Source organism: Trichoplusia ni, chromosome 4, assembly GCF_003590095.1.
Source record: "Trichoplusia ni isolate ovarian cell line Hi5 chromosome 4, tn1, whole genome shotgun sequence".
Taxonomy (NCBI): domain Eukaryota; kingdom Metazoa; phylum Arthropoda; class Insecta; order Lepidoptera; family Noctuidae; genus Trichoplusia; species Trichoplusia ni.
The window spans coordinates 7680007-7697543 of record NC_039481.1 but is presented as its reverse complement, the minus strand read 5'-3'; the positions used below and the strand labels follow the sequence as shown (position 1 = coordinate 7697543).

General features: G+C 35.3%; 3 protein-coding genes across 8 annotated transcripts; 2 read left to right on the top strand and 1 right to left on the bottom strand.

The window, feature by feature from the left end:
- Positions 1–27: 27 nt before the first annotated feature.
- On the bottom strand, positions 28–14240 carry LOC113492846 (prostatic acid phosphatase-like). 3 transcript variants are annotated; one of them, XM_026870537.1, is made up of 7 exons: positions 14223–14240; positions 5429–5637; positions 4376–4471; positions 4057–4296; positions 3667–3967; positions 3253–3464; positions 28–2808 (listed from the first exon to the last, which is right to left on the bottom strand). In XM_026870537.1, coding segments are annotated over exons 1-7 (1212 nt in total). In that variant the 5' UTR covers positions 14224–14240; the 3' UTR covers positions 28–2655. The 3 variants fall into 3 exon arrangements, with proteins under 3 accessions (XP_026726338.1, XP_026726337.1, XP_026726336.1); XM_026870536.1 differs by lacking the exon at positions 14223–14240 and adding an exon at positions 5796–6036; XM_026870535.1 differs by lacking the exon at positions 14223–14240 and having other exon boundaries at positions 5429–6036.
- Positions 7453–11799, top strand: LOC113492848 (retinol dehydrogenase 13-like). 2 transcript variants are annotated; one of them, XM_026870542.1, is made up of 6 exons: positions 7453–7643; positions 8730–8856; positions 9283–9645; positions 10255–10376; positions 10594–10811; positions 11331–11799. In XM_026870542.1, exons 2-6 carry the CDS (start codon positions 8739–8741, stop codon positions 11476–11478), a joined length of 969 nt encoding a protein of 322 aa, XP_026726343.1. In that variant the 5' UTR covers positions 7453–7643; positions 8730–8738; the 3' UTR covers positions 11479–11799. The 2 variants fall into 2 exon arrangements, with proteins under 2 accessions (XP_026726343.1, XP_026726342.1); XM_026870541.1 differs by having other exon boundaries at positions 8727–8856.
- Positions 12324–17487, top strand: LOC113492849 (retinol dehydrogenase 13-like). Of its 3 annotated transcripts, none has more exons than XM_026870544.1 (6): positions 12324–12395; positions 15365–15499; positions 15823–16185; positions 16377–16498; positions 16587–16804; positions 17006–17487. In XM_026870544.1, exons 2-6 carry the CDS (start codon positions 15382–15384, stop codon positions 17151–17153), a joined length of 969 nt encoding a protein of 322 aa, XP_026726345.1. In that variant the 5' UTR covers positions 12324–12395; positions 15365–15381; the 3' UTR covers positions 17154–17487. The 3 variants fall into 3 exon arrangements, with proteins under 3 accessions (XP_026726345.1, XP_026726346.1, XP_026726344.1); XM_026870545.1 differs by lacking the exon at positions 12324–12395 and adding an exon at positions 14243–14309; XM_026870543.1 differs by lacking the exon at positions 12324–12395 and adding an exon at positions 14349–14624.
- Positions 17488–17537: the final 50 nt, after the last annotated feature.

Genomic DNA, 17537 nt, shown 5'->3' with positions numbered 1-17537 from the left:
GTGTTGGGTAAATTAATACAACAGGTATCACATACAACATATTTAATATTAAACATTACAAAAAACAACAACATTTAAATGTTACGATTAAACTCTAACATTTATTATCAACGAAGTTAAAATTTCTTGCGTATATATCGAGGACAACATTTATCTTAGATTGTAAATTGTGAATTAACTTACGTAACATTTTGGATGTGTGGCCCATTACCATAGCCACCAATATTTATAAACTTCTAAGTAAAACTGCACAAAGGTTTTAGAAAAATAAATACCGAAGAACACTAAATCTGTCTCTAAATTCTGAACATCAATTTTTCAATAGAAAGTGTGCCTTGGGGTACATATACATATTTTTACAGTTGCATATAATATTATTATACCTACATGTAGGTACACTTAAACAGTATAGATTCTACTTAAAACATTCAACATTAAAATACCTTGTGATATATGACAGTACAGTAAATATTCGAGAATATTTGAAATACTTATATGTAATAAATAGCATTCTATTTTCATCAAACTTGTCCTTGTGAGAAAATTGTGCATACGAAAGTAAAAGTCAAGGCATACTTATATTAACTGCACTTGGCATAGAAAAGACCTCACTGAGCTGTCGAGCATTTGTAATACTCCTCTTGGTGCAGTATGTATTTAAATTATATATTTATTTAAATATTGAATAAATTCATAGGCTCATTGCAAAAATAAATATGTTTTTAAACTGGTTATAGAACTGGTTTATTCAGCCCCTATTTTTTTAAGCTCTGCAGTATATCATCAAATGCTGTTGATTGAAATTGCGCTGTCTTATTGTGTCTTTGTGACCTAATAAATTATATCCATACCTACTATGGCCAGCATATTTCAAACCTCGCCTATATATAGGTACCCCTAAACATACGGGGAATAATATTTCAAGAAATTCTTATTTTGCACATAAATCGGAATAGTTAGGTAAATCAAGTTGCCAATAAAAAAATCGAAGACTATACTAAAACAGTCTTTTCAGAAATGTTGTAGATTTGAAATTAGAAAAGTAAAATGTACATTATTCAGAAGTTAGAAAATATGATTTTATTGCAAGTTACTCTCACAATAACACGTCTGGGTAAAAATTACATTATTTTTTTTGCAAACACCGTCTGCTGCTCGTGAGTCGTGCTCCTTTAATTATCAGGTAAATATTTAAGTAATATCAAGTAAGTACGTATGTTTAGCTATTATAAATAAGGCAAAGAGAGTTGGGTAAGTGCAGTGTGTACTCAGAATTACTATCACTATAAAAATACAGTATTGTTTGAGAATTGGGTCAAAAGACAAATATATTAAATGCACATTCTATTACGTATTATATCGATCTACTATAAATACGATAAAATACATTAGTATATAAATGTTTGTTTTCAAATGTTATGCTTATATTTATCGTAATACGCACAATAACTATTTTAGTTCTTTTTAATTACCATAAATGAGTTAGACCGTCAGTAAACGAATTATAGCTATTCTTTTATTATGATATACTTATTTATTTGTAAAGAACCGTATATAGGTATTTAAAGAAACTTATCAGTAACAATTACTTTCATAGTAATTTTAAACATTATTTTCGTTCAGCTTCTTAGCTACACCCAATAAAATGAATTGTGATATAAAAACTTCTTTTCAAAAGACTAATATTAGTTAAATTTTGGCATGTTTTCATGGCATTGTGACGTTTCTTATTCACAGACAATTTAATTACAACGATTACACTATTAAGTTAGCAGTACCTATACGTAAATATATGAATAAAGTTAGCAAGAAAAAAGCACCTACAACGTTTCTTCTGTTGTTCCGGAGCTGTTGATACTTGAGCCTTTGAACGCCGAAGCAGCGAAAAGCGAATTCATAATAATATGGCAAATAATAAATAATCACAGTTTATTAAGAGCTTTGAACCCAACCTACTTAAGATTATGCATAAAATTGCCATGTTTATGAATCAAGAGAGGCCGTATTATTAAACTTTATAACTAATATTATTCTAAAACGAAACAACCTTTGTATTAATTATTGACTTTAGCTTTTCTTTTTTAAAACCCTTGACTTGAATAAGCATAAAATAAATATTCTTCAATTTTGATCAAGGATAACATTCGAAAGTCTTTTAAAAACTAAGCGTCCCCCCGGGAAATTTACCTAACCAAGATTACCTTAAAAATAATATATGTTCGTACCTAGAGTACTTTAATTATTCCATTTTTGAAGATAAAAATATCACAAAATAAAATTGAACACATTCGTGTAGCTTACACAGTGTAAGAAAAGGGAACCTTCGCCGAGTTATGCTTACGATAATTTAGAAGACCTTCTTTATGCTTCTACATCGCAGCTTGTTTTTGTAAAGCAACACAATAACTACGTATGTTTAGACCTAACGAAAAAAGAGGGGTGTGTTAGTTTGATGGATCAATTTGGTTATAAATTATTTTGGCTACTGCTCTCTTTCCAAACACTTTCATTAAGCCAAAATCAACATGAAAAATAGGCCTGCAAAAAATTAGCTTACGAAACTAAAAAATAAAATATACGAAATTTCTTTACAACTCATCGATTCCTAGCAATAGGGTTGTTGGCATAAATCTTATCAGTAAATAGTAATATCGTTTACTTGTCGGTGTTGCCACACTCCGCCTCCCAGTCGTCGGGAATGATCTTGGCGATGTGCGTGGAGAACTGGCTGTATGTACAGGGATCATCACAGAACGGTAGCTTTAACTCCATTGGAACTTCAACTTTTGTGTTGTTTCGGAAGAATGTCTGGAATAGAACAATTTGTTTTTTACTTTTTGTTTTCAGATTTTTGCTTTCCTTATTACGCATTGTTGCCTGTGTTGTGGGTATGTTTTTGGTGGCAATGGTTTTTCATGCCTAACCTTGATCTACTTGAATAACTGGCATGTTGGTCTGGTGGTGGCGCTGACTGCTATTCCGGAGATAGTGGGTTCGATTTCCACCCAGAACAAATGTTTCTGTGATGAGCATGAGCTCTGCCTAGTTTTAGACTAGATGGAGTTTGTGTAAAAGTTGGTACTGATTGCTATTACTTAACCAAAGTTGTTGCATGTAACCTATTGCCATTCAACCAACAATGCGATGTGTCTTAACTTGACATGATTTGTGAACTGTGTAATTGACTGTATCTATGTGTTTCTTATAAACCAATCTGCAGACAAAGGACTTAAGAGTAGAGGTAAACCATACCTTGACGAAGAAGGCCTCCTGCTCGACGTCCTCGTGCAGCTCGAGCACGAGGCTGGCGCCGTACTCAGGCTCCAGCAGCTCGGCGCGGCCCAGCGCGCGCCACAGCGACACCAGCGTCACGTCGTGCCCCGAGTACACCAGCAGCGAGCGGTCCAAGCTCTCGTGCTCGGATGCCGCGTCGAAGTACTGCTTGATCTCCTTCAGAAGCGGACCTGGAATTCATGTATACGGCTTAGTAAGCAATTCCTTTTTGTATCCGACGCTAGTTATATTTCGTAAGGCATATAGACATTTTCAATGACTAAATAGCTGAGAATTCCTAGATGAACGGCGGAAAGAAGATGGCATCTTTACGTTTGTAGAACAACCTTTTTTTCGGTACCACCTTCGTCTACGTCTTTACAAAAAACTTACCAGAGTAAAACCTCTGCATCGTCTCATTATACGCCAACGCAGCTAAACTTTCCATAAACGGCGTCCGCATTTTGCCTGGGAATACTGTTTTCGTCCACTCTGGCAGTTTAAGTCCAGCCTCTTGTTCACACATGAGTGTGCTGTACAAGAAGTCTATAGGTAGAATACTGCGCATGCTCTGATTCGTGTGTTTACTTAAATAGTCGAAAAGCTCCACATATTTTGGATCTGCGTTCCTTTCCGCAAGTGTTTCGTCGTACATTGCTTGCCAAACCTTACAAGGTTTCGTTGAGGCAACTATCTGAAATAGATCAGCATGAAAGTGAGTTTGGCTTTTTGGAACTGAAAGTTGAATATTTTATAAAGGTATGCAATTTATCATAGACTTACATTATCGAGGCTCTTTGGCAGCGAGTGCACAGGTATAGGCTGCCATGGGATATCGGGGTGCCACATCTGGCGCTCTGATGGCGGGTAAAGGCCGGCGAGAAACGTGTACGCGCTCATCATGCATCGCGACTTGTCGCTGCTCCGGACAAAAACATCCTTTTCACAATACTCTTCAGGGATAAAGTTGGCATAGTAACTTCTGTATTTCTTGCCCAATTCATATAGCTGAAGTTTACCTACCTAAAACATTAAAGTCCAGGACTTAAAAAAATAATCTCCAAGCCAAAATAATATTAAAGCACCAAAATTATACCCATACATTTGTTAAACCTCCGAGTCCATCTGGCCACTGGTAGTTCTTATATGGATCACTGTTGTAGGTGTTCACTGGGGTTCTCGCTCCATGTCTGAATATCTGCAATATTACCGTAGTATGAAACCCTAATAGAATTTACTTTCTGAGCTGGACATTACAAAAATATTACCAATAGGCATACTAAAAATAGACCACTTAGGGTCAAATTAAGTCTAAAGCACGGAATGTCAGTTATAAATGAATCTAGTATTCATGACTGACCCAGCAAACATTGTTTTGCTGCATATATTTTTTTCTAGTTTTATGTATTTTTAATGCCATTCCATTATAAAAAAATAAAAACAAACAATATCGTCTAAAAAATAAAAATAAAAATATTTTAAATGTAAGACAAATTCGATTTTCTTAGAATAATATGAAATCAAAATCATACTATATAAATATCTATACTATAAGAAGCTAAAAGATGAAGCTACCAGATAGTTCATAATATTATTCATTGCATTGCAATTGCTATAAGTCTGTGTTTGAACAGCCTGGCACTATGAAACAGAAAAAGAAATATGATTGTATATTACTTGATGACATTGGTACCTAACAATTATTATAATTATGCCTATCTGAGGTCAAAAACATCATTATCATGTTACTTGACTGATATAACAATAATGGCATATTGATATTATGCAAATATAAATAGGATGTTGAAATTGATAAAAGTGGAAAAATTTTGTGGGTCTTTACAAAATTTTTCCTTGTTTGAGTCTTGTCTTGTAATAATAATAGAAAAGAAGACTGTAAACGGTAAAACCTAAAATAAAGTTTTACATTTTCATAAGAGACTGACCTTATTTTCTCTAAAATTGCCCTTAGCTCTCTAAAAAAAAATTAAATTAGTTACTTCTGTTTTTCTAGCCTCCAAGATTTGTGTAAGTACCATTTTATCACTAGTAGCTGCACTTAGTCTCACCCAATGGTAATATTACCACCAAAAATTTTACATAAAAGGTTGGTTGTAGTGTGTCAGACATTAAAAACCAAAGTAATTATACTTACAATGATAACAAGACGTAATGTCTTAGACTCATAAGGCAGGGTCTCGCTGAGCACACAGTAGCCTAGCAAGCAACTCAACACCGCTAGCCCCAGCACTACTACAGCAACTGTTGTGGAGCGCCTTGGTATCTGATGGCATGCCGATCGTTCCACCTTCGCCGAGGACGGCCTTCGCCACGTGTTCTCATCATTATCGTACTCCATCGGCACTGAGTCGCGAATTATAGAGTACATAAATATTCTATCCACAACAAAGTCAATGCGCACTTGATTTACAAGCTGACCTTACAGGTAATAAAAGCTATACGAACAAACACACGGCGCTCTCATTCTGCATAACAAGACATTTCTTTTTTTATTTACTTACACATTTGCAAGAATACAAAAATAAAAGACACGTTTATTTGGATTAAATTTAATTATCTGCCCCGCTCTGAATATTTTGTACAAAACAGGTATTTTATGATATGTTATCAGCTGATTATTAAGAGCAAATGTCAAGTTTACAAGAGACGAACGAAATTTTATATTAATTATGCCAAAGTATTCTCAGAGGCGTATTCGTTTCGCAAGTCGCGAAATATTGAGAATGAAACAGATTGATTGACAGTATCCAATTGTCAACAATTCAAAATAATTGACAAGAGTTAGTGTCGTTCTGATACATCATACTATTTCACTGTTTCGTTAGTTTTAATCAGTACGATCATATAGTTAGTGAGTTTTATATAAGAGTGTTTCTAAACGTAAAATTTAATTTATCAGGCTATTTTCATGGAGGTAGATAGTTTCTGGTAGTTTAGATACAATTGCCATACACAATTAAATGCTCTCGTTAGTAGGGAGCGTGTCGTAGTTTAGACTGTTTAGACAAAGCTGAAAATTGACAAAAAATAAATTAATCGATTTTCTAGATATGGGAAAATAGAATTTGAGTACTCTTTTCTATTATTAACTAAAACTCAATATTCATATCCAGTCATTTAAGAGTTCATTTCCATAATAATTATTGTAACCATTGAAAAATTGTACGAGAAATCTTCTATCCATACAAATATTATAAATGTAAAAGTATTTCTGTCTGACTACACGCTAAAGCCACTACACTACTGAACTGATTTTGAAATTTGGTACACAAGTAGCCTAGAGGCTGAAAGAAGACATAGGCTACTTTTAAGTTTGGAAAAGGATTGTAAGGGGGGAGGGGTTAATGTAGGGTATTTGGAATGAACTGTGGCTATAAAGTGATAATGGTTTATTTAAAATACTGAGATGAATAAAGTATGGGGTGAAACACTCACGGTCAATACAATGGATTTGTAATTATTGGGTTGGCAAAGTGCTTAAGAGAATAGGAATTATTTCAAATTTAATCTTATAGCCATTTATTCATCCGCCATTGTAAATAGCAGAATAGGGGCTAAGGAACACTTTTGGAATCTAAAACACACGCACTTTCTTAGGAAACGTTAATTGTCTTGAATTAGCGTTCAAAGAAATCTCTTTCGATCCAAAAATCACTTACGACCACAACATTGGCTCTTGACTTATTTTGTTTTACCACCCATTTTTAATAAAACCGCAATGACGGTCAGCGGTATTGGCGACAATTAATAATGGTACCTAATGTCTCATGCTTACCTACTTTGATACATGACATTATCAAATTATCGAGTAGATATATACAAAATCAGCAAGAATTATTCTTTATGATATTTTTACATTTGAATACTTATAATAACGATTTTTTTAAGCCTAAAGTTTTCTTTTTTTGAGAATAAATTAATCATAATCATAATAGCAAATAAGTACCTACAACTTAGTGCTTTGCTACATTGTCAATTAGATTTTAACTTTCTCTTATTAATTTAAACAGAATACAAATTGTTTAAGAATGATTTGATTCGAATAGTTTATTTTTGGGTATAATTTGAGTGGTCAAGTTGTCAAATACTATAATACATAATCAGCCACTAATCAGCACTCAACCCGTAGACTGGACTCTTTTTTTAACGTTTGTATGGCTTGTGACACCTGTCATCACCTGTGTGCTCGCCTCCCTCGCTTGTTTCGTTCATTCGTGAGTTCGTCGTACCTGTGATACGTGTGACATAAATCGAAGTTTAGTGTCTGTGTATGAACCCGGTTGTATTTAAAATACATACTTTACACTATTTGCGAAAGTATATAAAAGTTAATACTACAGTATAATAATGTAAGTTTAATTATTGATATTGTACTTATTAACGGTAAAAATGTTTATAAAGTAGAAAAAAAATGGGTTGACTTTAGAAACGGGCTGCACGAATTACTGGGTGTTTTTGGTTTTAATAGATCGGCAATGATGCCCCGAGTTATAATACAAAGTGTTTTTGTGCGGAAATGTGTAGTTTTTGAGAAATCTTAAATTAAAGTTTTGAGGTTAATTCTCAAAAATGAAACAGAAAATTTTATAATGTATGGCAAAAACTAGTGTTTTCTCACTCTAACCGTCATATTGAAGTGTCACTCAACTGTCAAAGAGTGTAATTACATTCCAATAGTTCATTTAGTTCATTCGCTTTTCGTTCGCGATTGTTTATGTTCCGTGTTTTCGTATTGTGATTTTTCTAAATTGTTATGATGATTATCATATAAATCGAAATTTATGTAAAATGTTGAAATGTATAAAACTAAATCTAGAACCATCATCATAGTTAACACCCCGACTCGGAGCACCCCGACATGGACAGGTTAGGTTAGAAGTGGTTGGCGGGGTCGTTGAGCGAGCGAAGCGAGCGAATAGACCCCGCCAACCACTTCGTGGTTATTTATTTTTAAACCACCCAGAAGTAGGAGCCCCGCGAAGCGGGGCTCCGTCGACCGAGCCAATAACACCGTTTTGACACTCCTAACCTCAAAACTAAATTTCAAAAAATCTCAAAAAATATACGTTTCCGCATCTTTTCCCTTTAGGGGGTATATCCTGGGCACCACCCCTCCCCCCTCCCCCCATCCCCACACTCCTATGAATGCAGCCGATTACTAAAGAATACCCAAAAAAATTGCTATGAAATTCAATCAACTATAAACTTTTAAAATATTCTTAGAACTTGCTATTAGCGGACTTTAATCATAGTTAAAACAATTGCTTTTCAATCTTATATTTCAACGTTTTTAATAGTTCACCACCTAACTGGCAAAATATGGTAATAAGCCATTAACATTAACAGTTAATTATACTGTGTTGAAGAAGGTATCTTCTCTGTTTATATGACTCTATATGAGACTATTATGAATTTCCATTTTGTTGTTCTAGCAGACCAATCAAATGCCTCTGTTCAGTGGAAAATGTTTGAGCACAGCCAAGCTGATTGGCAAGACCGCATTAGTTACTGGATGCAATACTGGTATAGGGAAGGAAACAGTCATGGACTTTTATAAAAGAGGTAAGTAGCACTTAAGTCCCTTGAAACACTTCTAGAGGCAAGGTAGGTAACAAATATAATCTTGATTGATAGAATAATTTTATGCAATTTAGTATAGATTTAGTACAGGTTCTTTAAATCTAAGAATGCTTTCATTTACTGAAGTTTCATGACAATTTTCAATAATGAAACAATCTGTCTCACTATAATATTTTATAGTAAGATATATAAAAAAAAATGAAGCAGAAGCCAAGTGCAATATGAAGAAATCTGAAAAGATTTTTAAAGCACAATCAATTATGTTTTTTTTTGAGAAGATAGTTAGTCACTCCTTTTAATGATTGGTACTTAGGTGAATCTGGTTGCTGACGGACTGGAAGCTGACCCAAACATAGTTTGGTAAAGACTAAGACAAGGAATTAATTGTTTTTTCTTTTCTTTTAATAGGCGCCAAGGTGATAATGGCATGTCGTAGTTTAGACAAAGCTGAAGCAGCAAAGTCTGATATAGAGAAGAAATGCAAGGATTTGCCAGACACTGGCAACATTGTAGTTGAGAAATGTGACCTTTCATCTTTAAACTCAGTTCGAGAATTTGCAAAAAAGGTTCTAGATACAGAACCACAGATAAATATTCTGGTGAATAATGCTGGAGTGATGATGTGCCCTAAGGGGGAGACTGAGGATGGTTTTGAGACACAGTTCGGGACCAACCACCTCGCACACTTTCTTCTGACACTGTTACTATTACCGCGCATCAGGAATAGTACTCCGGCACGGATAGTGACTGTCTCTTCAGCAGCACACACAAGTAAGCATTTTGTTACGTAAGAACAATATGTTCAGTATCATGAAATCGTCATTGTACTTATCTGGCCTTATCATTACTTTCCTATACCATCAGACCAAAAAACTCCAACCCATCAAAATCAGCTTAAGCGTTTAGCGGAAAGCGGAACCAATAGACAAACATAATTGAAGCATACTTTTCTAATCTAATTCAAATAGATTAGAAATATTTTTTTTGATTTTTGAATTTATTCAAACAAATCAAATGAAATTGATTGAATATTTTCTATATAAGTTATTATAATCATACCATTTCACTTTTTATTTTACTATTACTCTTGTAAATGTATCTAATTACATCTAGTACCACAAGCATGATTGACTACAGTAATACCCGTATCAGTATCTAGTACATATTTTATTAATTCGTTTAGATGTAGTGTTATATCTAGAATCACTAGACACTAAAGGTGGGGTCGCTCGTCGCTCGTTTTCAGCACCAAATAAAGTCACGTGACCCCATTTTAAATTTCCAGTGACTCGAAAAGTTGCTGCTTCATGCAGTCAGGAGTTCAAATTCGTACACCGTAACACGAGAATTTTATTGTATAATAGAGATTATCTATTGCAGGATACGGGATTAATTTCGACGACCTCAACTACAAGAAGAGGTCATACAGTGCTGCGGAAGCATACTCTCAAAGTAAAATTGCCAATGTGTTGTTCTCACAAGAGCTGGCAGCTAGACTTAAAGTAAGAACTTGTTTGTTTATGAATTCATATCTGTTTAGGTAGGATGAAGACAAGACAAAAACAAAAATAATCAATGTATGTTACGAGGCCAAAACCAAAACCTGGATGGTTGCACCAATTTTTTTATTTTATTTCGAAATTGTTCGACAAATTCTTAAATCATTTCTTAGTGATATTAGGAACTTGCAATATGCATTGAAGTTAACGTTTGCTATAGGAGCACGGGATCGAAGGCATCAACACATACAGCCTGCACCCCGGCGTAATAAAGACAGAGCTTGGACGTCATCTTGACGACACCTTGTTCTGGGGAGCGCGTAAAACTTTCGGCATCTTCATCGGACCTTTCATGAAGACTCCCGAGAGCGGCGCGCAGACCACCATATACTGTGCTGTTGATGAAAAATGTGCGGCTGAGACTGGGTTGTACTACAGGTAAGTTTTTAAGTTTTTCACTACTGTCTTTTGCACGCAGGTAGGTTTTTACATTATTTATTTTTTACCTTTCTATGTCCTCCGAGCAATGCGTATGTTTGTTTCGACCTGAGTGAAACGGACTAGGGCCAGTCCGTTTCACCCAGGTCATTTCATAGCCGTCCAGGTCTTTATACATGGACGGCTATGAAATCTGGCAAAGCCGTGTTTGCATGACAACAAACAGCAACTGACGCGAATAAAATCGCGTGTATTATTTGACTAGATCGTAGCAGAAACGTGTCCCCTGCAATCGCTGTTTTGTTTGTTTCTATTTGGTTTAAGATCTGATTATGTTACCTCATAAGTCATAGCTGTTCAAGTAATAATGTGAGTTTAAGAGTGCTCGGATAGGCGAGTAGATACGTTACGATACTTTATGTAAATTTATACCTACACAAGTTTAAATTTTCATATTCGATGACTATAAATATTCACGAGACGAGAATTATCCTAAAAATAAAATGTAAATTTTTCTAGCGACTGCGTAGTGAAGAGGCCATCCTCGAATGGATCGAACAAAGAATACGCGAAGAAGCTTTGGGAGATGTCCGCGGAAATGGTGAAGCTTGGAGATTACAACCCGTTCACAGCTAACGACCCCGGAGTGAAGACATTGGGACAGTAACAATACTAATATATTAGTACCAAGTATGGTGTACATTGTATGGAGTGTACCTACTTCTTTAAGTGGTGACCAACAACTTGATTTATTCTCTCGTATATTGTTATAAGGCCTAGAGGAGACAGTCACAATGAAAAGGTGTCGTCATGAAATGAGGTCCTTTATGAACTGCAACGCAACAACGGCCAAAATTTTTGTATTTTAATACACTAGAGAAAAACATTTATGAATAATAAGTTGCTGGTCACTTTACGTTAATATTAATACAATACTCATAAAAGTTTACAATACTGCCATTTTATAAAGATTATAATAAGTAAAAAAGGGATTAAAAATACTGTTTATTATCGTTGACGGTATGTATTTTTTAAGACCAACTTTTTTATGGTGGTTGGTGTATATTGGGATATGGTGAAAGGGTTTTTTATTGCGTCCTATCTGTGATTATGTGACATGTTTTCTTTTCTTAACTAATAAACATATACTTATTTACCTCTTATGTATATTGTCAGTGCGCAAAATAAATATTATTAGGGTGTAAGTGTATTTTAAATCATTGTATAGATTTATTGACCTTTAATAAATGTTTATTTTTACAATTTTAAACAATAAAGCATTTTTGCTCTATATTTTTGTTTACTTTAGTTTATAATGGAGTTTTTAACGGCGGCTAGATAGGAATTACTAGTAAGCTAAATTAAACGGAGCCTTGTCTAGAAAACGTTCAAGTGCTTTTTTATGATTTGAATTTTAATGCAACGCGTTTATCATTTGAATAGTAAATTGGTGTGTCATTTAGGAAAAGCACGATAAAAAGTTTTATCAAAATATTAACTTTAAATTATGGATATAGCTATCACTCAATTTCACTAGTGTATAGAGAACGGTACAGAATTTTCATCAGCTGATCAAAAACTAAGGTAGGACTAGATTATTTTTTAAATATACTTCTCCATTACTGAACACAAAAGCGTAATTTAGGATCGTAATGACCGATCCTCGCTTTAAGCGAGTAAGCCAATTCAGGTAAGTAAACGATTTTACGATCTCTGAAGATTAAGGGTTAATTACCAATGAAAGAGCAGCGCGGCGGCCGGCCTTCAGGGCAGTGACTAACCAAGGCCACGCGTCACAAGACTGAAGACTTATGCACTTTACCTTGCCGGCACTCTTTTGTTTCGAATCTTCAAACACGAGGTAAGGAGAGGTTTTTACGTCGGCAGAATTAAAGGTTAGTTAGTAGTTGGAGTAACTATGGTTTTGGGAAGTTGCAAAAATGGTATATTCCCCCTGACTCGAAATCCTAATCCGGTTGCGGGTTAAGTTAGGTTCTTGGTGGAGTCGCGCGGAGCATGCGTCAGCAATCCCATTACTACGGATCCATGATTCAGGTCCGTGATCCGGACAGGAGTGGATTGAAGTCATTAGCTAGCTAGCTAGCTAGCTGGGCTAATGCTAATTCCCCTATTCGGAACAATCATTTATAAATCTTGATTGATTATCTTCGCAAAGCATAGCTAATTGCAAGATGGGTGCCAAAAATGCTGTGGTATTTGATAATGCCCCCGTTCACATGAGCCGTTTTGCATCGGCTGTCGTTCACAAAGTGGGATTTGTAGATGTGCACAATAATTCAGACACGACGGTATGAACGACGGACGGTAGTCGATTTCCATTTTGAAAAACATCCTTACTAATATTATAAATGCGAAAGTAACTCTGTCTGTCTGCCTGTCTGTTATGCTTTCACGTCTAAACCACGCCACGTCTGAACCGATTTTAATGAGATTTGGTACAGAGATAGAGTTGACCTTGAGAAAGAACAGGATAGTTTTTATCCTGGACTTTTGAAGAGTTCTCTTGGAAACGCGATATAACCGAACTCGACGCGGGCGAAAAGCTAGTATAATATATACATTTGAAGTCTGTTTAACGTTGGTAAAAATAAATTGATTTAATATTTTTATTTTTGATAATAACTTGATATTAAAATATTACCGATAGTAGTCCGATAGTTGGTATCTCTATCAGCCTGATGACGGCACAATTATCGGTCACAGGTCCAAAGACCAAAATTCATCGATCAAAGTAAAACTAAAACTGCTCATAAAATAAAAACTGCTGGGCCAAACTAAATGAAATTTTATGGGATCTAAAGGCAACTATTCCGCATGGAATAAAATCGGTTGATAAAAGACGAAGTTATCCGCAAACAAACTTAAAGTAGCAGGTTTAGGGTTGAAATCAAATCTTCGCCTTTTTTGAAGTCTGTCCAAAATAGCGATTACTCACATTATCTAGGAGCTTGTCAACCGTAAGTATTTTTAATAAAAAAATAGGACAAATAAGCACTTCAATTCGAAGCTCTAGTGCTTTAAATCGATAATTCCTTGTAATTTTCGTTCTTTGCTCGCCATTACACAAAAGACCAGTAGTACCAGTACGGTACTTCCATTGGTGTTATTTTGAGTTCCCGCCGCATTCTTCTCACCAGCACCTCAGGTTGACAGCAGTAAATATTGGCGGTAAGGTTTGATATTCTCACAATCTCACCAATCTTGCATAATGTTCTCGAATATCACAGCATCACGTTTCCGTTTCGAAAACAAAGTGTAGGTATGCTTTAAATTCTTAAATTTCTTGAAGAGAAAAGGGCTTTTGCCTTTTATCAACTAAAAGGATATATATCTATTAAAAAAAGTTTTGCAAAAATAAACTCGATAATTATGAAATATATACATACTTACTAACTAACTATCGGGGTGACGCGGCAGGGCCGCGAGTCGGCTCTCCGGTTCGGTCCGAAACTAGTCGGGCTACCCCGATAAATACGCGTGAGTAAACCGTTACATCATTTAATAAAGATTTTAGTTGGTTGTAAACCCGCCTATTTGACTGTAGATAGATTTTTATCATAGAACAAAATGCTATGTTACTGTTGATGAATTCATTGTGATCACTCATTCATTTTGACGTTTGTGTAAGGTGCTTCCCTCGCAATTCGCATTAATGTTCTAACGTTCGGAAAGAACGGATTTGTGATGTGACTTGATTCAAAATAATCGACCGAAGTATGTATGATCGGGCACATATTTAAGTAAGATACACTTTTTGTAAAAAAACTCATATTACTACAGCAGCGCAATAATGTAAGTCTAAAATTGTATTGTATATCTATATATCAACTTAAACATGTTTATAAAGTGTAAAAAAACTGGTCGTAAGAAAAAGTTGCGTTAAACTTTTAAAATGACCTTCGGACTTGCTACGCTGACTTCTTACATTTAATTAGATTAAGTATATTGCCAAAATTTTAATTGCAGTTAAAACGAATGAAGTTTGTTATTCGCTTTTTAATCGTATCCTACTAATTTAAATAACATATACATAAAGTTTGTATGTTTGTCCATGTTTCACGCACAACAAAATCAAAACTTGGTACACAGATAGAATAAAACCCGATGTTATGTTCTGGTGGGATCATTTGTGTTCATTTGCAGCCTGTGTTTTTAGCCGTATCCGAGTGGTTCAAATTCTCCACGCCAAATCCAATTTACGCGACGTGTCGCGGGTTCAATACCCGCGCAAGACAAGCCTTTGTGTGAATTGTGTGATCCGCAGTGATCCACCAGAACTTATCCTGAGTCTGAGTGAAAACAGTTTTGCGGGACCCGCAAACCTGCATACCCGGGGTGGTATATGATTATCTAAGTGCGTAAGCGGGAGCCGGGTTTTGACTCTACATTAATTTTAAAAGTGCGAATCTCAAATTAGTTTTGGTGATGTAAGGTCAGTCGGTCAGGAAGGTCATATATATTTTTTGTTATTCTTTTGGTGCATCTTGTTCGAGTTTTATGTTGTTTATTTTTTTTTGTTGTTGTATTTTTAGACTTTTAAACCAATAAAATGCCCTTGTTAAGTGGAAAATGTCGAAGCAAAGCCAGGCTGACTGGAAAAACTGCCATAGTTACTGGTTGCAATACCGGTATAGGAAAGGAAACTGTCATGGACTTTTATAAAAGAGGTTAGTAGCACTCGGATTCCTTCAATTATTTGTAGAGACAAGAAGCTTCTAAAGGAAAAGTAGATTAGGAACAGATAAAATGGCTCCTTCTATTTTTTAGAACAGGATTTTTGGATTTAAGTATTATGTATGCTATGAAGGTAATACAAAAAAAGGTTTCAGATTTACAAGAACAGATTTTCAAAAAATGTAGAAGACGTATGAAGATTTTATTAAAAAGAAGCTGAATTTGTTAACAATCAATTTAATAAAATAAAGAAAACATGAAAATCATGCGCTTTCAGTTCTTTCAAGTGTCTTGCAATGTTTCTCTTTTTTAACAGGAGCCAAGGTGATAATGGCATGCCGTAGTTTAGACAAAGCTGAAGCAGCAAAGTCTGACATCAAAATGAAATGCAAGGATTTGCCAGACACCGGCAACATTGTAGTTGAAAAATGTGACCTTTCATCTTTAAACTCAGTTCGAGAATTTGCAAAAAAGGTTCTAGATACAGAACCACAGATAAATATTCTGGTGAATAATGCTGGAGTGATGATGTGCCCTAAGGGGGAGACTGAGGATGGTTTCGAGACACAGTTTGGGACCAACCACCTCGCACACTTTTTGCTGACCGTGCTTCTTTTACCGCGCATCAGGAACAGTACTCCTGCGAGGATTGTGACTGTTTCTTCTGCGTTACATGCAAGTAAGAATTAAATTGATTAAAAATGTATTCAAACAAATTTAATAAAAAAAGTAAAGTTATTGTTACCAAACCATTTTGTTGCATTTGCAACTATTAGGGAGTTTATCTAATGATGTAGTGATTTGTTATTTCTACCAACAATAAGAAGGTTTGAATTAAGTATTATATTATGACGTAAATTTATATTACAGGATACGGGATTAATTTCGACGACCTAAACTACAAGAAGAGGTCATATAGTGCTGCGGAAGCATACTCTCAAAGTAAAATTGCCAATGTGTTGTTCTCACAGGAGCTGGCGGCTAGACTTAAAGTGAGTACTTAGTTTATGATTTAGGTTCTTTGAGGCAAAAATGAAAGGCTGGCTTACTACCCATAGCATAATGGCATACCTATTATAGGAATACGGCATACAAGGCATCAACACATACAGCCTGCACCCTGGCGTGATAAAGACTGAGATTCTGCGCAATCTCGACGATACCACGTTCTGGGGAGCGCGGAAAACCTTAAACATCCTTGTCGGGCCCTTCATGAAGAGTCCCGAGAGCGGCGCGCAGACCACTATATACTGCGCTGTGGATGAGAAATGCGCGGCTGAGACTGGATTGTACTACAGGTAACAGTTTTTATAAAATAAACCCGATTATGTTACCTATTCCTCATAGCTCCTAACGTATTATTTTTAGGGTGTTCCTATAGTTGAGTCCGTTATCATACTGATATGTTAAAATGATAGCTACAACTCAGGATTATCATATTCGCTGGACCACCAAACTTCACGAGAAAGCAATTCCTTTAAAAGTGTTTTTTTTTCTAGTGACTGCGTAGTTAAGAGGCCAGCCTCGAATGGATCGAAAAAAGAATACGCGAAGAAGCTTTGGGAGATGTCCGCGGAAATGGTGAAACTTGGAGATTACAACCCTTTCACAGCTAACGACCCCGGAGTGAAGACGTTGGGACAGTAACAATACTAATATATTAGTACCAAGTATGGTGTATATTGTATGGAGTGTACTTCTTTAAGTGACATACAACTTTCGGCCCGAATTCCGTTATTTGGTATAATTATCCTTAATCTTTGGTATGACGATGACGATGAGAATTTCTCAATTAAATAGAGTCATCATGAACTTCAATTCAAAACAGTGAACATTTTTTAGGTAATTTAATTTTGAAACTAGTAAAATACAGTTCTGTATGTGAAATTTCTGGTTACTTTACGTTAACATTAATACGAAACTTTTATAGGCGTAAGTCATAATAAGTAAGCATGAGATTAAAACACTACTGTTTATAATATTTGCAGTATTTTTTTTGACCAAATTTTCTATGGTGTGTGGTTAAAATTG